A 23,168-nucleotide genomic window follows, 5' to 3' on the forward strand; every position below is an offset into this window, starting at 1 on the left:
CTTTTATTTATTAAATTATTTATTTCTAAGTTGTAAGAATCTTGGTCTTAGGATTGCTGACCTAATAAATAAAGCAAAAAAAAAAAAAACTATCACTTGAAAATTTAGCACTGAATTTTAGGATTGCTCTTGAATTTTATAACTCTAGTTTCCCCTTTGCATTTATCTTTTCATATAATTGTTCGTTACTAAGCACTGAAACCATTTTTTTCTTTTTTTTTCTTTTTTAAAAACATCTTAAAAAATGACTATTAAATTTTAAATTTTCAATTAGTATTTATTATTATACTCGTAAAGAAAATAGATATACTTAAAAAACACATAATAACACATTTTTATAGTAATTTCTCGTTTGAAATTTTAAAATTTAACAGTCATTTTTTAAGATTTTTCCTTTTCTTTAACATTTGTAGCAGAAAGATAATCATAAGCTTCTTCAATCACTTATAATTTCTTCCTTCTCTCTATTTTTTTTATTTTATTAATGTAAACGCACACAACGCCAAGCTTAAATTTAGAATATCATCCAAACATGGCAAATAGAGCAACTCACTGTTTCTCCTCACTTAGATGAGGTAACGCATGGTAACGCTTGAAAAAATAATGGAAAAAAAGAATATGAACTGAGGTTATTCTCTTTGCTGATAAATCTGTAGGCAAGATCACAAAACAATAAAATTCTTTAATACACTTGTAAAGAACTGAAATAAAACATGACACCACATATAATTCTGCTGTCAAATGTAAATTAAGTTCAAAGATTTAAGGCTTAGGGTATAAAAGGAAAACTTGCTCACCGGGGGGTTTTAATAATTGGGCCGAACTCGGATTATTGGGCCAAGTGGCCCAAAGAACCCCCTAATTGAATCATTATGAATTATAAGGAACCCCCTTGTGGGGGATCCAAGAATCAGCATCTAATAGAATAGAAGCTGTGAAATGTTGGGCCTCATCTGGGCCACTAAGGACCCTGACACCGGGCCAGTTCACTCTCCCAGAAGTATTGGACCCAGGCCCATAATTATTAAACTCCACATACGTCACCTTATCGGTAGGCTGACCTTGCATCTCTTCCCAACCCGCGGGGTCCACCATTGAGTCAATGAACGAGTCAATTACAGCCACCGTAGAATACGGCCGCCACGGCCTTCCCAACGTCGCACGGACCTTTGACTTCATGGCGGCGTCCTCCGGGGCCATCGTGAACTGGCAGTGCTGGAAGGCGAAGGCAGTGTCCTCGTCGGGACTTTCACGTGACTGGGCGGTGAAGGTGACGTAAGGCCGGTAACGAGCGTAGAGGTTGCAGTCCTCAAAGAGGGCAGCGGCGTCGCCGTAGATGAAGTCGACGGTGCCGTAGATGTCGCAGTTCTTGTAGAACTGACGGCCAGAGACGGCCCAGAGTGTGTCTTGCAAGCCTTCGATGGAGCATTGGAAGAAGATGCTGTGGTTGGCTTCGTTCCGGACGGTGACGGCGGCGCTTGCTTTTAACCCGGCTGAGTTCACCAGCCCTATATTCTCCGCCACGAACCCATCTCCATAGACAGCTGCGAATTCAATTAAAATTTCAAAAAAAAAAAATAATTACTTTGCTACAAATATTTGTTTAGTTTCAATACTGTTTATGGTATCCAAAATCTAATATACACAGATTATCCACGAATAGATAAAATAATTGAGCATAGAATTTATAAGTCATATAACCAATATAATTTATGTATTTTTAAACTCCACATAATGTGTGAGAAAACATGTTTTAACCCAGAGAAAATATATCTGATGATGCTGACTAATTAGCGATGCGCTTGTGGTTAAACAAAAAATGTTGGATATCATCATCAAATGATATCCTATCATGAAAAAAATTTTAAGTGAATTATTTGGGGAAAAAATTTGTCAGCTGAGTTTAAAAAATTGCGTTTTTATAATTAATTCATGTTTAGATAAGAATAGTGGAAGATAGAGTTATGTTCAGGATACGCCTCATTATGAAATATTCCATTCATTTTTTATTGTAAGCGTGTTAGAGGAATTTAATTAATTATAAAGTTTAATAATTAGTTAAGACTATGAGGTGGAAAAAAAATTAATATTGTAGGGAAAACATCTTATATTATAAAATGTGTTGGTGATTCTTGTAATAAAAGATCTTTTGGCCAAAAAGAATTCTTGTAATAAAAGAAGCGATCTTGTTTATAATACAAATTGCATTACAAACTAGATCTTATATTCTTCCGGTTTTTAATGTATGACTTATTTAACCAATTTTATTACATTAAGAAAGTTAGGTGAATTAGTTAATTAAAAAAATATAATATTTTTTTTTAAACATCATAATCATCCTCGTTAATATTCTTCTTCCCTCTCATACTTAATTACGGTCAAAAGAATATCAATAGGAGTAATTTAAAAAACTTAATAAATATAAAAAATATATCTTATTTTCAGAATTAAAATCACCTTATTAATTAAATCTTATATTAAGCAGTAATGAGTATGTAGGATAAGAGTTAGGAAGATGTTATAAATGAATTTCTCAAAAAAGAGCGAGCTGTTGAGTTGTTTTCCAGATTATAACGTGACAAAGCTAGGCATATGAAGATGGTGAGGCACTGTTATTAGGCAGAAGCTGGTGGGATATGATGTGATGGATTAGGTTTACCAAAATAGTTAAAAGGCAACCTAAAATTATCAGAAATTACAATGGGTGTGCGCGTCGGTTTCCATGTCAAAGGTGGTTGATGTTGGATGTTTGGCACTTTATTCTATTTTATAGACCTTTTTAGAGTTAGTAATGTACTTACCATTATATTCAATACATCTACTTTCCTCACTCATTCATCCCTATCCTGGTTTGGCTGCTATTCCGAGTTATAAGATGCCATGAGATCAAAAAATACAAGATAAAAGTGCATGTAGCTCCTAATCTTATTATTCATATACATTCAATATTCTGATCTTATTTATAGTGTCTGTAGCATTCAAATCTTTTTTTTATATCACTTTAATTTTATTTATAGTGCATTCCACACAAAGATTAAAATGCTAGATGTAATTATAAAAATAATATCAAAGTACTGAATGCACTTAGGAAATAACATCAAGATGCTTATAAAGTTTAGTTATTAATTTTTAGAAATCAATTGGAGGAAAAAAAAAAGTTAGTTAGATAAATAATGTTTGACATGGTTTTAAAGGCAAGGTATTTTTTGTCCAAAAGTCACTTTGAGATTAAAACAATTTTTTTTGTCTTAAAATTTTTACTCTTCTTTATATTTAAACTTTTTGAAATTGATTTTTTAATATATCGTCTGAACAAGTTTTTGTCAAACTGACTTTTTTTATAAGAATCTATTCAAACAAAAATTGCACATTTCACTATTTGAGTTTTAATCCAATCTTAGTTTGCAAAAATCATTGTGATAAAAGTTTGTTCAAACGTAAATGTTGAACTTACTTTTCTAAATAAAAATCACTCATTGAAATACTACCTCCAGCTCTTAATTTGAACTATAAATTAGATTTAAAAAAAAAAAAACTAAGAATCGAATGTGGTATAAAACACCTAATTGAAAATTCGGAGGCTACGAAAAAAAGTTGGTGAAGGGGACCCAAGACTTGTTGCCTTTTTTCCAGATTAAGTAATATGATATCCAGTATTTATTCAAAAAAAAAAATTCGGAGGCTACGAACCTTGTGAGTGTCTATAAAATGTATTGGAATTATATATGTAGGTGTTAATCACATGTACGTACTATTATTGCACAGTTCTGAACTTATTATATAAATAGTTGTCACGTAGGCTGAATCCTAATTTGTTCTTCTGAATATCCCTAACTTTGAAAAATTGACATTTTAGTTGGTAGAGTAGTTAACATGCAAACCAGCATATTCGGCTCCCCAATAATTGCACTTTATACAATATATGACCATTAAATTAATGCCATATAATTTGAAATGCATTGTATTATCATCAGTTTCCTTTTAAAAAGGCAAAAAAAGAATATGCCGGAATAAAAGTTTCAAAAGGATTGGCTTGCATGTCTCCGAAACTTAAGTGCCAAAAATTGGGGTCATGATGTTCATTGATTTCCATTGGAAAATAAACAACAAGAAAGAAATTTGTTCAAATATTCATCATTTTGAGAAGGGGTGCCTACATACATAAAATTAAAAATATCTTCCAAGAAAATGTTTCTACCCCTTCTTGATAATATTATAACTAAGCTGAATTTAGATTTATTGAAAATTGCTTTCTAGACCGGTTCCATAATCAATTTAGATAGAGATTATGTAAGAAGTTTGATACTTTTTAAATCGGTCATTCAACTTATTTAAAATTTTCTAGACCGGTTCTCAAGTCAAGTTTAGAAAGCCATACTACCTCCAGTCTTTAATATAAAAGTTATTTGACTAATTTGAGTAGTTTAAGAAAGTTTATTAAGTTAGTTATTTGAAACAAATATAAGTTGAATTTTCTAGAATATCCTTGCTAATTATATTTATTAGCTAAAACTATCATTTAATGGAATCTTTAACATATGCAACTACTATAAAGATTACTTTGAGAAAAATGAATAAACATAGAAGATAAAGTAATTTGAGATCTTGTACTTAAAATTAAATTAAAAATTAAACTGATTCTTATATTAAAAACTGAAAATAGTAGTTTTTAGACCTAACACGACCACATCCAATTTAAACTAGGCCATGTCGAGTCTAGAAAGCATGACTTTTTAGACTGGTTGTGGTCATGACATATTTCTTTCTTGTTGAAAATCATCTTGTCAATAGAGCTGGTGGTGAATCCTACTTTTCTGTTGCAGCAGCACAATAACTCAGTAAGAAATCTATGGATGATGCTATATTTTGAATGAGGAGAGACATGATTTTCAACAAATCATTAAAGAAAGGATTTGTTATTGCAGATAAATATAAACAAATATATGTACCTAAGGTTGTGCCATAATGGGAACCGACTATTCTGGTCTGCTGAGGGCCATCGCCGACGATCTTAATGTTGATTTTTTGCGACGGGACGACGACGTATTCTTTATAAGTGCCGCTTCGAACTTGGATGGTGTAGGGTGTGTCACTGAACCTGGGAGCTTTGGATATGGCTTCACTTATACTTCCATAGTCTCCGTCTCCATCCTTAGATACAATAACCACCGTTGCCTCACCGCCATGGAAGCACAGTGATAACAATACTGAAGTTGAAAGGAAGATGAGAACCATCACAGTGGTTGATGACTCCATGGAAAGTGGAAACCACCACCTAGCTTGGCTCAGCTAAACCCTAGGTGGCTCCCTTTAATTTCTTGTGCTCTAAGACTTCACGTCGTTTGGTTTCCTTGTGTGTGCATATATATAGATGTTTTAATGGCCACTTGCGTGCACTGTTGGGTGAGAATCATGTTGACTTTTTGTTCACCTTCTCTATATCTCTTTTTTTTTTTTTTTATTGGATATAGAGTAGTTATACTTGTATCCTCCCACTCCCACTCCCAGTTTCTTTTTCTTAGTTAACTGTGTGTGTATAGTATTGACATTTTTTTTGTATGTCATGTGAACCTAACTTAACCTAAATTGGCCTACAAGTTTTTTTTCTCACACATAGAAAGGCAATTTTATACATCAAAAGTGAAAGCTTATTTGGAATAGCTTATAAACATCTTTTCAATCTTAATTCACAGAATACAAAAATAAGTACTACCTCCGGTCCTTATTATAAAACCCCGTTTGACTTTTTGTTTGGTCCTAATTATAAGACTCCAATCCATGTTGTCTCTCATATTTATGCATTTTTTTCCAAGATAGTCCTTCTAATAATGATAGTTCTAGCCAATACACTTAATTAACAAGGATATTTTAGGAATGACAACACTTATTTATTACAAATAACTTACTTAATTTACTTCCTTAATCTCCTCAAATAAGTCAACTGGGTCTTATAATTAGGACCGGAGGTAGTATGTGAAAGGTATTTTGTCTCAAATTTATATAAAACATGTTTATAAGCAATTTCAAACATGATTGTAAACGAGCATTAAATCATCCATAAAAGGTTGGATTCCATTACAAAAATTGAGGACATGTAGCACCTATTGAAGCCCATTCTACACGCAACATAAATATAGTCCAAATGTACAACACATAATTAACAAATAGAAATAAAGATAATTACTAATATTATTGGTTAAGTTTAGTGAAAATGACTAGTCTTTCAAGACATAGGGAATCACGGTTTGAATCTCTATGAGAAGAGATACTCACATTTAATACCTGACAATTATCTATACACAAAAAAAATAAAGATGATTCACTCAAAAAAGAAAAAGAATGAATAAAGATAAAAGCAGTGCGACAACATAAATGCATAAAGTACGAAGTTGAGGACGAGAATGCAGCAATTTGCATCTTTTGCGCTTAGACGTTACGGAACATTAACCATTGAAGATTGCCATAAAGATAGATAAGGATGTCTCCCATAAGATACTGAAAGAAACAAAATTAATTCCAGAGTCGTAAAACCATACCATAAGGCCAAGAAAAAACTTGGTAAGACAAAACTTTCATCACATACTTACTTCGTAGATCATAAATTGTAATTGAAAAACTACTTGCAAGTCATTTTATGCAAGTCCTTAGAAGGAACCAGAACTAAAAGTAGCAACATGAATAGCCTAAAAGAGATAACAGTGACTCATGAGCAAAGCTTCATTCTAGCTCTTCAAGGCGTTAATGTTATTGGAATTATATATATATATATACACACACACACACACACACACACATGATTGCTTCAAGACGTCAACTGCCTAGTGTCTCCATATTGTGTGAATTATTAGAGATGGAAGTTGCTATATAGACAAGTGCCCCATTTCACGCCCTAAAGTAATATAACATATCAACATCTCCAAATCATATTTAATTTTTCACCCTTTGAGTTTCTTATTTTCTTCAAGTCCTGTTGCTTTCAGCAGTGGCCCAAGAAAAGCTATTGCTTCAAGTATTGCGTCCTGAAAATCATTGTCTATTTGTCTAGCTCGCTGTATAGGTTGTGATGTTTCCTTTGCATATGATGCACTACAATAAAATTAAAAGTGTTATATAATTTAATTACGAAGGAATTTTTTTCTCACAAAGTTTCTGAAATGCCCTTATTTTACATTCGTGACTTCAGAGAAAGAATATGCAAGTAAAAAGATGCGAATTCATGTATAAGGATTCATCTTAGTTAATTTTATATTTAAATCATCTCTCTAAATGCAACATGAGTGTTTTTACTCACACAGCGGCAGATTTGTACAAAATTTTTACTAATTTTTTTAATACTATTTGTTATGTGTATTTCACTATTAGGTAATATTACTTCTAAAGCTGCCCAGTTTTTTATTTCTAAACTCTACCTGCGTATACCTGTACAGATTATATATTGTTGTACGTACCCCACCTGCCGTCTTAGCTCAGTGGTCGAGCGCGTGGCTTTTAACCACGTGGTCGTGGGTTCGATCCCCACAGACGGCGCTAAATGATTTTTTTTTCATGCAAATTAGATTTTTTTTCCAAGTATTTTTCTTATTTATCTTTATATTCACTCTATTCTTATTTTATACAACAATTTTAAGAGCTTTATACACTTGTAAATGTGACATTAATTGTGCTTATATTAAATTTAATTCAATAAATGAAAAATTTTCCTATAAAATAAGCATCACAAGTATGTTGCCATCAAACACAAAATGTTTTTTGATAAATTGAAAACATAAAATCTTGTATGCTTCAACAGTAGTATGTTATATGTTATTACAATATTGATTGCATCTGTAAAAGTAGTTCCCTTTATATAGTAATGATTGTAGGGTATTTTGAAGAAAATGATATACACATTCATTATATGTTATAACTAATTTAAATAATTTTTTAAACATTCATAAACTAATATGTAGTAGTAGTTATTATATTTAAGATAGAGAAGGGTTTTTTTTTCCTTATAAAAAGAAAGGGTTGGGAATCTAAGGAAAGTAGACCTACCATAACGTTGGTGAGACTAGGATGATACAATATTAGAGGAGCAGGCGAGCTTACAGGTTTGGTGGAGTCAGTGGGTGACTCACCAACATTATTCCTACATGATTGCACCATTTTTGGACAAATAAACAAAACAGAAAAAAAAAGACAGAGCCCAGTAAGGGCCCAAGATAAATATTGGGCTGAAAGAGGAAAATGAGAGTGACATATCATTTAATCCCTTACAACATGACGAAGTAAAATTTGAATTTTCACAGAAAAGTATACACTTTTAGTGCCAAACGGTATATGTAATGAAAGAATACCTATGCGTAGAAAAAAAAATTTTAAAGTGAAGGTAATATGAGAGAAAGACTTGTTGAGGGAGACAAAAATCAATTTTTGTGATCTCTACATGGGCTGAGGGATATACACAAAAAATAATAAATAAATAAATGGGGAAGGTAATGATTTGTGATGACTGCTGAGGTGTGGTCGCGCGTGGACGACGGGTAGTTGGTAGAGTGGGAAGGCAAGTGAGAAGTGTGTGCCCCATTGCGTCCCTTTTTGGTGCTACGCGGTAGGTGAATCCCACATAATTAATATATATATGATTATTTGATATAAGTGGTTATGAGTGTGTCATTCCTAAAATATCTAATTATTGCTAAAACTATATTATTAGTTATCTTGATGCATAAATGAGACATGGAGTTCATAATATTTAATCTTTTGATTTTGGCTGCATAGTTCATAAATTAGATTTGGTGCAAGTCTTTGATTCAGCTGAACTCAATTTCTGAATCTTAATTCGATACAAGTTAGTTTCTATATTTTTAATTCTTTAAAATTTTAGTCCCTAAATCATGAAAATATATATAATTTTATTTTTCTAAAATATATGGACTGATATTTTAAGTTGCTAAACTATTTGTGTCAACTCAAAATTTAAAAATCAAGTAATATTAAGTTAACATTGAGAAATTGAGCTATAACATAATCAAAACTATAAAGAGGATAATAGTAATTGCCCCTATAATATTACTATTACTTATATAATATTGTTCCCGATTTTAATTATAAGATCTCGTTACAAATGAGATCTTATAATTAAAACCAAAAATAATAATATAAATAATAAATTGCCTTTATTATTATTATTATTTTTTTATGGTGATTCTTATTCTGAAAAAGTGGCCACTTCTTCGCCAGATGTTATCCTGCCGGCCCCACCCCGCTCCTCATCCCACCCCTTAAACCACTCTCACCAACCCCCCCTCTCTTTTCTTGCTTTAAAATTTCGTATTTTTTATATATCCATTTAATAAGTCAACAATTACTAGACTCTACGCAAGGCCTCATCCAATGATGATTATTATAATTCCTAATTTCTGAAATAATATAACTTTATCGATTTATATTGATAACTATGACATCAAAAAAATTTAAAATTTATGAATAAAAGATAAATTGAGAAGTGAATAAGTTCGTTCTTTTTTTTTTTTGCACAAGCAAATATTTGCACTTGAATTTTCACAGCCTTTGGTTCCTGGTCTTATTATTATTGATTTATTACTACTACTACTTTATATTCACTTTAATAGTAAAATTTAAAATTAATTTTATGAAATGTCTTCAGAAAGAAAAAAATATTTTTTTAAATTAAAAACACATGCACAATTACATTTGTTGAAAAATAATTATATTCTTCAGGTCAAAAAGAACATCCCAAATAATTTTCCATCCTTCACCAACCCCATGTCTAACTCGAAGTCATCAAATCCACGTCCCCATTTCTGCCCCAGCACAATTCCCTTATTCCCCGCTAAGTCCCTTCTTCACCAACCACCACCTCCTTCCTTTTATTACAATCCTTTCCTACCGAATTTTTCCTCAGGAGACTGAGACACACCATCCTCAAACCCGAACACATTATCTCTCTCTCCTTCCTGCCTTCCTTCCCTGTCTCTGTCTCTGTCTCTGTCTCTCTCTCTCTCTCTCTCTCCCCCCAACGTTTCCTCTTATCATTCCCTCACCTTCCTCCGGTTCTCCTCCAATGGCTGCCACCGAGACCACCAAGCCCCAGAATGAGTTCATCTTCAGGTCCAAACTTCCCGACATCTACATCCCCAAACACCTTCCTCTTCATTCTTACTGCTTCGAGAATCTCTCCGAATTCGGTTCCCGTCCTTGCCTGATCAATGCTCCCACCGGCGATATCTACACTTACTACGACGTCGAGCTCACCGCCCGGCGAGTCGCCTCCGGATTGAACAAATTCGGCGTCGGACAGGGTGATGTCATCATGGTCCTCCTCAGCAATTCCCCTGAATTCGTCTTCTCCTTCCTCGGCGCCTCCTTCCGCGGGGCCATGACAACCGCCGCGAATCCGTTCTTCACCGCCGCGGAGGTTGCCAAACAAGCCAAAGCCTCCAACGCGAAGATCCTCATAACTCAATCAAGCTACTACGAGAAAGTGAAGGACCTGGACGTGAAGCTAATCTTCGTCGATTCTCCACCAGATGGACATTCACATTTCTCAGAGCTATCTCAAGCCGACGAGAACGATATTCCCGAGGTGGAAATCAAACCTGACGACGTCGTCGCCTTGCCGTATTCCTCCGGCACCACCGGTTTACCAAAAGGCGTGATGCTCACCCACAAGGGATTAGTCACCAGCATAGCCCAACAAGTCGACGGGGAGAATCCGAACCTGTATTTCCACCATGAAGATGTGATTCTCTGCGTGCTGCCCCTGTTTCATATCTATTCTCTGAACTCTGTTTTGCTGTGTGGATTGAGGGCGAAGGCGTCGATCATGTTGATGCCCAGGTTTGAAATCAATGCGTTGTTGGGTCTGATACAGAAACACAAGGTGTCGATCGCTCCGGTGGTGCCGCCGATCGTGCTGGCGATCTCAAAGTCGCCGGATACTGATAAGTACGACCTGTCGTCGATCAGAGTATTGAAGTCCGGTGGCGCTCCTCTGGGTAAAGAACTTGAGGACTCCGTAAGAGCCAAGTTCCCTAAGGCCAAACTCGGTCAGGTATTCAATCTTCCGCGTTTGCACTACCTTCGCTTCAATTTAATATTTTATTGATTGTTGATTGTTGATTCTACTCCCTCAAACCTTAATACAAGACCATCAGATTTATCTATATTTTGTAAAATAATCTTAATAACAATTATACATGTTAAAAAAAAAGTTTCATCAAACAATAATTTTTACTAATACACATGATTAATAAAAAATTTTAAAAAAATAACACTTATTTATTATAAATAATTTATTTAATTAATTTTCTTAATTTTTTAAATTAATAACTTAGATCTCATATTAAATACCAGATATAGTATATAATATGCTTTGGATCCTAAACCTAAGACCCATCTTCCAGCGTAACATATATGTTTGTGGCAATTACAAACATATGATCGGTTTTCTGTGGCTCTGTACTTATATACTATTATTTCTGTTTTTAATATAAGAATTTTTATTTTTATTTTGGTCATAAATATAAGATCCAATCCACTTTGTCTCTCATATTTATACATTTTTTCAAAATAATCTTTCTAGCAATGATAATTCTAGCCAATATATTGATTAGTAAGAATTTTTAGGAAAAACAACACATATTTGTTACAAATAACTAACTTAATTTCTTTTCTTGACCTCTTTAAATTAGTCAACAGTTAACTGGCTCTTGTAATCAGTAACTGAGATAGTATGTGGTATGGATGTGATAGTTTATGGGAAATGACACATATATCAGTGAGAAGTAGTGGCGGGTGTGGATTGAATCATTAATGCAGATATTCGAATCAATGGTCGTCATATTCGAGCCAGTCTGTGCTTACATTTTTTAACTTTGATATTATATTTTTGTTTGAAAAACAGAATATATTATTGAAATGTTTGAAATGAATTTTTTTTAATTTTAGATTTTCATCTGAGAAAGTAATGAAAAATTTTAAGTGACAATTTTGAATTCTGAAATTCAAATAATAATGATTCGATCCCGCCCATTGTAATAAAAAAAAAAAGGCATGAATGAATAGGAGCAGTGGTATTGTTAGGGGATGAAAGAATGATGTAATGAAATTGAAATGAACTTATATATAGGGATATGGGATGACGGAGGCAGGACCGGTGTTAACAATGAGCTTAGCTTTTGCCAAACAACCCATGGAAGTGAAGGCCGGAGCATGTGGAACGGTGGTCAGAAATGCAGAAATGAAGATCGTGGATCCTGAGACCTCCGAGTCTTTGCCTCGTAATCAGCCCGGCGAGATCTGCATTAGAGGCGATCAAATCATGAAAGGTACCATTGAAGAATATTAATTTATTAAAATGTGTTATTTTGGTAAAGTCAACTATTTAATTAGTGGTATATTTGGGGAAAAAATATTTTGCTTTAATACAAATTTAATTAGTTGATTTACTTTTAATTAATTTTGGTATTATCCATATGAGTAAGTATTGACGGCTATTTATATTCTTTCTACTTGATGGAGCCACCTAAGTAGTACGGTATATTAATTATTAGAGAGTTCATGATAGGATGATCTGAGTTTACTTGTGATTTGCACCTTTTTAAAGACACAAATGTTGGTAGATGTAGCTTTCCAAGGGGATGCTTACGGCGTCGTATTAATTGGGTGACCTTGGGACGGCGCTCCCTCCCTCACACCAAACACAGCCCGCATTCAATTAATTCGCATCATTGTTTTGAAAATTCTCCGCCGTCCAGATCAGCCGTTGACCGTGTTTCATCCACCGTCACGATTTTGACAACTCACCCGATTTCTCCCCCATCACCGATGTTTTTTATGCGAACCTTTTCTTTATTTATATACCTTTTTTTTTTTTAAGTAACCGCCTTTTATTTTTATTATTATTAGACTACGTTAGGTATATGATTATACTTGCACGTCAGTTTTATGATTTTATCCTCATATTATATGCTTCTTATGTTATCCTAATCATAAAAATTATACACATATATATTGTTTTTTAACTTAATTTAATTTATGTTTTCGTACGTACATTTAATTGTTTGATTTAACTTTATTCCTTTATTATTATTATTATTATTATTATTTATTATTATTATTATGGACAAGAAATGAAGAAAGTATGAAACAAAAAGGGAAGGGTCCAAAATAATAACTGGTTATGGGACAAAAATGTATAGGGTATCTGAATGATCCGGAGGCAACGAAGAGAACGATAGATGCGGAGGGGTGGTTGCACACGGGAGACATAGGCTACATTGATGAGGACGATGAGCTGTTCATCGTTGATAGGCTGAAGGAGCTCATCAAGTACAAGGGCTTCCAGGTGGCCCCCGCTGAACTCGAGGCCCTCCTTCTCACTCATCCTCACATCTCCGACGCCGCAGTCGTCCCGTACGTATCTTAATTCTCTGCGCCTTACCTCACACAATACCTGCCCCCTTTGTGTTGTTATTAAAACTAGATTTGGATTTTTGGTTTTCAGAATGAAGGATGAAGCAGCTGGGGAGGTTCCCGTTGCTTTTGTGGTCAGATCCAACGGTCACACTGAAACCACCGAGGATGATGTCAAACAGTTTGTCTCAAAACAGGTGTGTTTTTCCCACCCTCCTGATTTTTAAATTAATTTTTTTAAAAATTATGTGAATTTCTCAAGTTTTAGAATTTTTAATTATCTTCTCAAAAAAAAAACTTAGGCACTTAAAATTACTCCCTCCTGATTCACACATATTATTAAAAACAATTAAAACATTAAAATTTTTATAAAATTCAAGTAATTTTTAGTGTCGTCCTTATTAACTATACTAGATTTCAACACCATATTAATTTATACTCTTTAAGTGCCAAAGATTCTCACAAAAAGGATAAAAAAAATTTTCTTTTAAAAGGGCTCCTCTCCTATATTAAAAACTTGAGAGAGTATATATTTATAAAAATTTTCCCAATGAAATTATAATAAGTTTTAAATTTAAAATCTAATGTCAACATTTTTATAATCTAGTGGCATAAAACTTTTCAGTAAGTAAGAGGTCAGGAGTTATTGATATCAGTTATATAATCTCAAACTGTCAATGTCTGTCACTTTCTTTATTTGATGCAATTAAGTTGGTATTGATTATTGTGAGTTTTTAATGGATGGTGCAGGTGGTGTTTTACAAGAGAATAAGCAAAGTGATATTCATAGATGCAATTCCAAAGTCACCATCAGGCAAGATCTTAAGAAAGGATCTAAGAGCAAAACTTGCTGCTGCTGCTGCTAAGAATTGAATTTGAAGCTTCTAATGTACAATTACATTTCTACCCTTCAACCACTCCTCCTCCTCATATATGGTCAAAGGCTTCCATGGATTTCAACACTATCTATGGATGGATGGATGCCTTCTTCATAGCTATCCATCAATATTTCATATCTATGTGTGATATTATTGTTTTTTTATAATTTTTTTTTACCAACAATTTGTTTTGATTAACGAACTCTATTAATGTCTCCTACCATATGAATATATTTTGTTCTTATTTTTCCACTTATAATTAGACATGGTCCTATTGAAACTAGCATCGCCTCCCCATGCAAAATGTTATCTTCTCAAATATACTTATCCTACATACAAAAAATTAACAAATTTAATTTTCATTTGAAGTAACTTAATCTCATGTTACAACAAAGTTGGACACACCACAAATCATAAATGCAACATATAGACAACTAGTCAGTAACTTCACCTTATATCACAACTTAACCTTATACTTGTAGATTGTTAAAAATCTCTATATATAACATTAGTTGTCATTTTTGTCCTGTTCCTTAATGCAGGTATATTTTGAGACGATCCATGTATTTAACTCTAGATAAATTAATATATAATTGACTATGAGTAGAGACTGGTTTTTTTAGGAGTGGAGACCTACTCTATTTTAAATAAGAAAGGTTTATGCCTTTTCAAATGTCTTTTTTTTTTTTTAAGCAAACTAAGTTTATGCCTCTGACAAGTCTATTGAACCTATCAGGTGGCCTGGGACTATAATTTTTTTATAGGTTATAATTTTAATTAACCTCTGAAAGAAACATAACCTCCTCTATACAAAACCTATTCTGAAACATCTTCCACGAAACGTAGCCGCGATTTGTGTTGTTCTATCGCTATTTGCCAATATATCATCTCAATTGAATTATTAATGTGAAAATTAAGCAGGGAGATGGAACCACAGGATGTGGGAGATATTGATGCTTTTGATCCTAAGATTTGAGTGGTGGGAGTGGGGTATTCGCGCGTGCGCGTGCGCACACAGACATGTATGTGTGTGTGTGCGCGCCCCGGAGGCATGATGAAGAATTAATGAATATATATACATATATATACACACACATGGTGATTCACTTGTTTGTATTTTAGATAATTTGGATTGAGTTTTATAATTTTGAATTGATTTATATATGTTAATAATTTTTTTTAAAATATAGACTTTTTGATAGGTTTTAAGTCAGGCTTAATTACAGGCTAGATTCAAGTTGAACAAAAAGCCTGTGACAGGTTTCAGACAAAGCTCACGCTAACAAGTTTTAATATAAATCTAACTGATTAAGGATAAAGTCTGACTTATTTTTACCTCTAGTTCTCTTATTCTCTTTGACTTTGATTAATTGTGATGGTAAAAGATAAAGTAATGGTAACATGATGGGGGTCCATTTATTTTAAACATTTATTTATTTTATTAATTTTGACCAACTTCCTAAATAATTAGGTTTATCGTAGACTTAAAAAAAAGAAAAAGAAACAAGCAATTATTTATGAATTTTTTCGAGAATAACTATGAAATTTCAATAAATTAAGCAAGTGACTCCTAAAACAATGATGTATCAGTATCAACCACCTTCAATTTATAAATAGGGTTTGAAAATTTATTTGACCAATTAGCAGACCCAAACGAATAAAAAAATATAATTGCAAATAACTTTTATATTTCTAGTAAGTCGTTTTTAGAAATTTTATGACATTTTTAATTCTAAATTTCCTAAAATAGTAAATATATATTTTTTCCAATAGTTCCTATAGCATTGATGCTGTTGATTATCAAGGTGAGGAAAAATGGTTAAATTTATGTTAGAATTTATTGCAGTTAGTTATATCATTGATTAAAAAAAAATAACTTCAAAGTTTTTCATGTATAACTAATTAAGAAAATAATTCACAAATAAAATCGAAGGAAGTATGATAATTAAAATTCTCCTGCATACGTATTGAAAATAAAAAAATTGATTATTTTTCAATATTATTTATAAGTCAATTTTTTTCTCAATTTTTATCGGAATTTTCTCTATTTACATATAATCAGAAATTGTGATTAATTTTTTTTTTTTTTTTGTATGAAAGTTGTACATAGCTGTCCCTGAATTATAAGGAACGATGTGAACCACGATTGTTGCCATTTGCAAAATGGCACTCACTAAAAATACTATTTATTTAGCGTTAGTGTCAAATCATGTTAGGTAGCTACTTTAGTTTTTAAAAAAAATTGAAAAGATGGGAATAGGCTAAGGGTGTGTTTGGATGAAACCAAACCGTGGTTTGGAAAAGTGATTCTGGAGAATAGATTCTGTGAAGAATAGATTTTGTAAAAAAGTGATTCTGAGAAGTGAGAGTGTTTGGATAGTTGTTATCAGAAGTACTTTTTATATATACAAATTACTAAAAAAAAAGACATAAGTTAATATGATAATTACAAAAAAATAGATTTTATGATATATTTTAATTTGAAGGAATAAAATTGTTAATAATATATTTTTTACCAACATAATTAATAATACATAAGATAATATAATTAATAAAATAATTAATGTGTATATATATTTATAAATATAAGATTAAATATGTTTATCAAAAATATGTTTATAAAAAAATAACAAGATACATATCATATAGGCTCTCACACTCTCCCTTTTTTCTCTAAAAACAAAAATTTTTTGCTTTTTCCAAAACCATAGTTTTGGAGTCAAAACCATGGCTTTGGTTTTTAGAGGGGGTGTTTGGGTGATTGACACTCCAAACCATGGTTTGGATCTCCAAACCATAGTTTGGGGTGTCACCCAAACACACCAAAGTCACTTCGAATCAAATTAAGCAGCAACAATGTCATTTGAAATTGTCAAATTGATGTCCTCTGGCGGGTCAATCAATAATTCAATATAATTAGATTGCAGCCTATGAAATTTGAGATAAATCACAGCTTCCATAATTTCTTAATTTGCGCATGCCATCCTTGCGCAGAAACATAGTAATTTTTTTTTGTATCGTTCTAATTTTATCGGATATTTCCAAAAAGTGACAACATCTATATTTTAAATAACATGACTGGCCTATTTACATTTTATGTAAAATGGGTAGGTAAGACATATCATATAAAAGTAATTAACCAACATGTTTATGGAGTCCAATATTATCGTAATAGTGTAAGACTTAATTAAATACCTTTCCTCATGCTAGAAAATCTAAAATCACAAGCCACACAATATGGACATAGTGACTACTACTGGAAAAGTCATAATCGATTAGGGAATCCTTGAGAGCGATGAATTATATTTTCTTACACGTCGATTTTAATCAATTGGTTGTTGTCAAGTTAATAACCACCTACCAAAATTATAAATGACTAAATGGACTGAATAAAATTTTAACCTGGACTAGTTTTAAACCAACTAACAAGTCATCCTCATGATATTTTATGAAAAAATTAAAACAAAAACTTCATAAAAAATTTTATTAGTGAGAAGGACCTAATAAATTTTTCAATATATATTTTTTGGCATTTGATACTTGACTGTATATCTGAAAAATATTTTGTTGGGAGTGGCAAAAGTCACTTATGTGATCTCAATATTGGACCCTATTTGTTTAAGTGTTTTTTAGGAACGAAATACTTATTTTAAAAAAAAACACTTCGAGAAATTTTACAATAAATAAATGTGAGCAAATGGAGTTGCGCCACTTCCTACCAACTTTGTAAAATAATGAATATTTTTTCAATAGTGCCTAAAGCATGGATGCTGTCCATTAATCGGCTTGAAGAAAAATGGTTTAAAATAAGTTATAATTTATTGCAAAATAGATAACTATAACTAATTTTAATATTTTTCATGTATAACTAATTAGAAAATTATACGAAGGAAATGTAATAATTGAAATTCTTCCGCATGAGCATAAGAAAAATTATACACAGGTATCAAACAAAAACTTTGATTATATTTTCAATATTATCTATGAGTCAATTTTTTTTTATTTTTATCAAATTTTTCTGTATTTACTTATAACGAGAATTTATGAGTAATTAATTTTTTATATTAAATTTGTAGATAATTCTCCCTAAATTATAACCAATGATGAACAATGCTTGTCCAATCAAGTTAGGTTAGCTACATCTACTGGAAAACATATTTTGATTTCTTTTGAGAGAGAAAATAAAAAAAAAAATGAACAAACTAGACACTTCAAATTAAATCAACCACTGTTAAGCAACGATGTCATTTGAATGCCAAATTGCTGTCCTTTAGTGTGTAGTGACTCCATCAATATAATCAGATTGCAGCTTCTTACTTTATATATAAATACAAATCACAATATCCATAATTTAAATAATATGACGTGACGTAAATATCTTGATATAACCCCTAATCTTGGAAGAAAGATCAGTTTAAACTTGAAAAGGCTGAATTCCATCAATGTTTGGTGGTGAGAAAACATAGTCGTACGTTGTCAGGAGTTCGATACTTAATTATCTATTATTCCGGTTCTTAATAATTCCTATAATCTTTAATACTCCTCCGATTCTTAATATAAAACCCATTTAACTAATTTGATTAGATTAAGAAAGTTAGATAAGTTAGTTAATTATAAAAAAAGTGACACGTTTTTCCTAAAACATCATAATCATCTTTTTTAATACCCCATCTTCCTCTTCTACTTGATTATGGTTGAGGGGTATCCATAGGGGTAATTTAGAGAAAATTGATAAATATGATAAATGGGTCTTATATTTAGGACCAAAATCAACTCAAGAATTGGGTCCTATATTAAAGAGCGAAAGAGTATAAAAATTAATTAACTAATTCAAGTATATTAAAAAAAATTAGTTAAATTAATTATTTGTAATAAATAAGTGTTATCTTTCTAAAAATATACTTACTAATCATGTGTATTAACTAGAACTAATATTTGATGAAACAGTTAATATATACAACCACTATAAGACTAATTTGGGGAAAAAAAGATAAATATGAGAGATAAAATGGATTGAGATCTTATATCTAGTATAAATTGAAAGTCAAATTAACTCTTATATTAAGGATTGGAAGTAGCATTGACCTAAATAACTAATTTGGAGATATTAAGAAAATTAGTTAAATTGGTTATCTATTATAAATATGTATTTGTCTTTCTAAATTAACCTCTTCAATCATATATAGTAGATGATTGAAATTACCCTTGACAGAAATTTCTTATAATCAATAGGCATATTTTGAGAAAAGATATGAGATAAACTGAATAAAGATATTATATTTAGGATCAAATCTAACTCCCAGCTGATTTTTATATTAAGCATATGAAGTATTATATGAAAAAGATATTAGTAAGAGAGGCAAAATATATTTCTATAATATTTACGTGTCAAAAGATAGTAGTCATTGGCTGTTGGTTGAGGGATACCATTAATTTAAAATAAATAAATAAATAAATCCGCGGCTTAAATTAGAGCAGTGGTGATGGCTAGCAACAAAAGATGATAGTTGGCAACTGGTTGGACAAAAGTCACAAAACTTAGAATATGAGTTTAGGCTTAGTGATGTCAAATTATTAAAATCAGCTAGATTGAAAGATTCTAATTTACATATCTTTAGGAGGGATGTCCATATTTAGTGTTTGATAATATCTTAAATAAGATTGACTTCAATAAAAAAATATCTGTGTGCGTAGAAAAACAAATTACATATCTTTAACATATATTTTTTTTTTGGGTAAAAGAAAGGGGATAATTGCCCTGCATCATTAATAAGTGGGTTTGTTTATGTCGGCCACAAAAAAAAAAATGGTGGGAGAATGATGGACGGTGACAAGAAAAAGTGGCTGTTGGTAAATGAGGACGAAGATCAACAGTAGAGTAGGATGTGGTTACCGACCAGCCACGGCGGATGGCAACCGACGGTAATGGTTGGTGGCGGTAGACGGTGGCCAATTGTGAGGGGATGGTGGTGAGAAGTAAATGATGATGGTGGTTGGCCGTGGAAGAGGAAGATGGATGACAACAGAGGATGATCGACAATCACATACTACCTCTACTTCTTATTATAAGAGTTTATTATAAGAGTTTGTTTGATTTTATTTTGATCCTAAATATAAAATCTCAATCTATTTTGTTTTTCATATTTATTTATTTATTTCTAAGATAATCTTTATGATAATGATAGTTTTAACCAATACACTTGATTAGTAAGAATATTTTAGTAAAAACAACACCTATTTATGACAAATAACTAATTTAACTAGTTTTCTTAATATATTCAAATTAATCAATTAATTTTTATATTAAGGACTGAAAAAAAGTATAATACTCCCTCTAGTGCTTAATAATTGAGCTGGTTAGAAAAGTTGAATTTGATTTTAAATACTACCTCCCGTCCTAATTATAAGAACTAGTTGGCTAATTTAAAAAGATTAAGGAAAGAAGTTAAATTACTTATTTGCAATAAATAGGTGTTGTCTTTCCTAAAATATCCTTACTAATCAAATTTATTGGCTAGAACTACCATTGTTAGAAGGACTACTTTGGGAAAAAAATATATAAATATGAGAGACAAAATGGATTGGGTTCTTATACTTAAAACCAAAATAAAATTCAAACAAGGTGTTATATTAAGGACCGGAGGTAGTATATAATTTCAATTCACTTGTTCTCTCATATTTCATTTTTTTTCTAAATTAATTTATCTAGCTTAAAAATTGATATGTAAGCAAATGTTATACACGGGTATTTCAGGAGAGATCAAGTCACATTTATTATAATAAATTAATTTACGTAATTTTTAAATTCTATCTCAATTAGTAAAGTAGTTTTATTTTCGGGAGCCCGCGGGACAACTCACAAGTCTCAACCATAAACCATAAAAGGAAAAGGGCACTTTAGTCTTTTAGTAAGCATTACATTGATTGTGGTTATCTTTAGTTCTAACTTTAGATATAAAAAAACACAGGATTTGACACGATCAAACTTTATATTGTAGAACTAATTATCGCATGTAAATACAAATAATCACACATGGTATGATAATGTGAAAACTTGTACTTTCACATTACTTCATGATTTACGAAATCAAACGAGAACTTAATACTACCTCCGGTCCTAATTATAAGAGTCAATTAACTAATTTGAAGAGATTAAAGAAGTAAGTTGAGTTAGTTATTTGTCCTAAATAGGTATTGTCTTTCCTAAAATATCCTTGCTAATCAAGTGTATTGACTAGAACTATCATTGTTAAAAGGGCTACTTTAGAAAAAAAATATATAAATATAAGAGACAAAATAGATTGGATTCTTATATTTAGGACCAAAATAAAAATTAAATAGGGTCTTATATTAAGGACCGGAAGTAGTATAATATACTAATTATTTAAAAAAGAAGTCTGGTGGCAAAAAATAAAAAATAAAAAAGAAGTCAAGCGGAACGTTTTTTTCCCTTAAAAAAAAGCTTGTAAATATAATAATAAATGTGAAAGTTTGCATTGAACGAGTCAAATTTTCAGAGGGAGCAACCCACCATGCTCTTAGCACTCAGATTATAGTGGGACGTCTTTTTGATAGACTCTTCTTTTCTTCTTCTTATGTCCTCCTCATCCTTGGATTAAAAAAATAAATACTTGAGATTTAGTATTTTATAAAATTATGATTATAATATTACATCAAAATAATGAAATAAATTTAGCATAGTAAAATTTGACTTGACTTATTTATTACTGCAGACTTCCTGATAATGGAAATAGTAATAATAATAACAATAATTTTATAAAACATCAAATCTCAACTATTCATTTTTTAATTTAATAGTGAGGATGTGATAATCCAAATCTCTTGTTTATGTGCTTTCCTGACATCATATGCAGGCATTTGTTATTATTTAATACGTGCCACTCCTTCTCAATATAGGGATTACAAGAGAAGTTCATTTTAATCATATTAATTAAATAGAACACAATGTACTTTACTTTCTTAAATTACAAATTTTTATCTAAAATATCTTTATTGACTGTACATCTTAAAAGGGTCTTTCAATTAAAAGATTATTCCAATACATATAATTACAAAAAAAAGGTAGGTTTTTTTTTGGACTGAAATTAAAAAAAAATAAAAAGGTAATTTAAGAGAATCAAAACAAATTTGTTATAAATAACTAATTTAATTAATTTTTTTAATATGTATTTTTTAGTTATGTAACTTTTATATTAAGAACCACAGTTAGTAAGTGAAGATACTCTATAAATATGATTAAACGGAGTGAAATCAATTGATCAGTTTTTTTTTTTTTGGGGTCAAAATAATCACTTGATCAGTTTGGAAGCCCATGAGAATCTTAATATTCAGATGAACAAAAGGGACAAGTTCTGACTTGATACCGCTTAAGTAAGATTTCGAGTTCGAACCTCATCGTATGCAAAAATTCCCGTTAGGAGACTCACCCACCACAGTCAGGTGCGCGACGCGGGTCGAGTCCAGATGTAGTCGGAGCAAAACTCCGGTGAACTGGATAGACAACCAAAAAAAAAAATGACAAGTTTTGACTTGCATATTCAACAAAAATGGGTAAAATAAAAGTTAACCAGCCTTTTATTTTCAATTTAGACTTGAAACAGAGTGTCAATTCACCATCCCCTTGGGAGTTCTGAATCCACGAAGGTTACAAACAAATGAAATAAAATAAAATAAAATAAAATTATTTTGAGTATAAAAATATTTCTTACGTCACCAATTTTTTTAAAAAAATAATATATTATTTTTCAGTTAAAAAGAAAAACTGTCATGTAGTAGGCAAAGGGAAGATAACTTACCAATTAAAATATTATCAACTGATGCCATCTGATTCAATAAAGAGACTAATGAAAC

The 23,168-nt window shown here is 31.4% G+C and overlaps 2 protein-coding genes and 1 non-coding gene across 4 annotated transcripts; 2 read left to right on the plus strand and 1 right to left on the minus strand.

The window, feature by feature from the left end:
- Positions 1–707: 707 nt before the first annotated feature.
- On the minus strand, positions 708–5,309 carry LOC114729201 (pectinesterase 2-like). Of its 2 annotated transcripts, none has more exons than XM_028916181.1 (2): positions 4,950–5,309; positions 708–1,532 (listed from the first exon to the last, which is right to left on the minus strand). In XM_028916181.1, exons 1-2 carry the CDS (start codon positions 5,254–5,256, stop codon positions 871–873), a joined length of 969 nt encoding a protein of 322 aa, XP_028772014.1. In that variant the 5' UTR covers positions 5,257–5,309; the 3' UTR covers positions 708–870. The 2 variants fall into 2 exon arrangements, with proteins under 2 accessions (XP_028772014.1, XP_028772013.1); XM_028916180.1 differs by having other exon boundaries at positions 708–1,544.
- A 2,146-nt stretch (positions 5,310–7,455) lies between these two features.
- On the plus strand, positions 7,456–7,527 carry TRNAK-UUU (transfer RNA lysine (anticodon UUU)). The gene has a single exon. It is a non-coding gene; the product is annotated as a tRNA-Lys (tRNA).
- Positions 7,528–9,892: 2,365 nt separating this feature from the next.
- LOC114729199 (4-coumarate--CoA ligase 1-like) lies at positions 9,893–14,577 on the plus strand. The gene is made up of 5 exons (XM_028916178.1): positions 9,893–11,056; positions 12,134–12,332; positions 13,206–13,419; positions 13,511–13,616; positions 14,170–14,577. Exons 1-5 carry the CDS (start codon positions 10,067–10,069, stop codon positions 14,290–14,292), a joined length of 1,632 nt encoding a protein of 543 aa, XP_028772011.1. The 5' UTR covers positions 9,893–10,066; the 3' UTR covers positions 14,293–14,577.
- Positions 14,578–23,168: the final 8,591 nt, after the last annotated feature.

Source organism: Neltuma alba, unplaced genomic scaffold (genome assembly GCF_004799145.2).
Source record: "Neltuma alba isolate B1F8T4 unplaced genomic scaffold, ASM479914v2 tig00012615_pilon, whole genome shotgun sequence".
Taxonomy (NCBI): Eukaryota; Viridiplantae; Streptophyta; class Magnoliopsida; order Fabales; family Fabaceae; genus Neltuma; species Neltuma alba.

Coding starts and splice junctions, on each gene's coding strand:
- LOC114729201 (XM_028916180.1), bottom strand. CDS start 5,256: ATGGAGTCATCAACCACTGTGATGGTTCTCATCTTCCTTTCAACTTCA. Junction 1,545..4,949: donor CCATTATGGCACAACCTTAG/GTACATATATTT, acceptor TTGAATTCGCAG/CTGTCTATGGAGATGGGTTC.
- LOC114729199 (XM_028916178.1), top strand. CDS start 10,067: ATGGCTGCCACCGAGACCACCAAGCCCCAGAATGAGTTCATCTTCAGG. Junction 13,420..13,510: donor TCCGACGCCGCAGTCGTCCC/GTACGTATCTTA, acceptor TTTGGTTTTCAG/AATGAAGGATGAAGCAGCTG. Junction 13,617..14,169: donor AACAGTTTGTCTCAAAACAG/GTGTGTTTTTCC, acceptor TGGATGGTGCAG/GTGGTGTTTTACAAGAGAAT.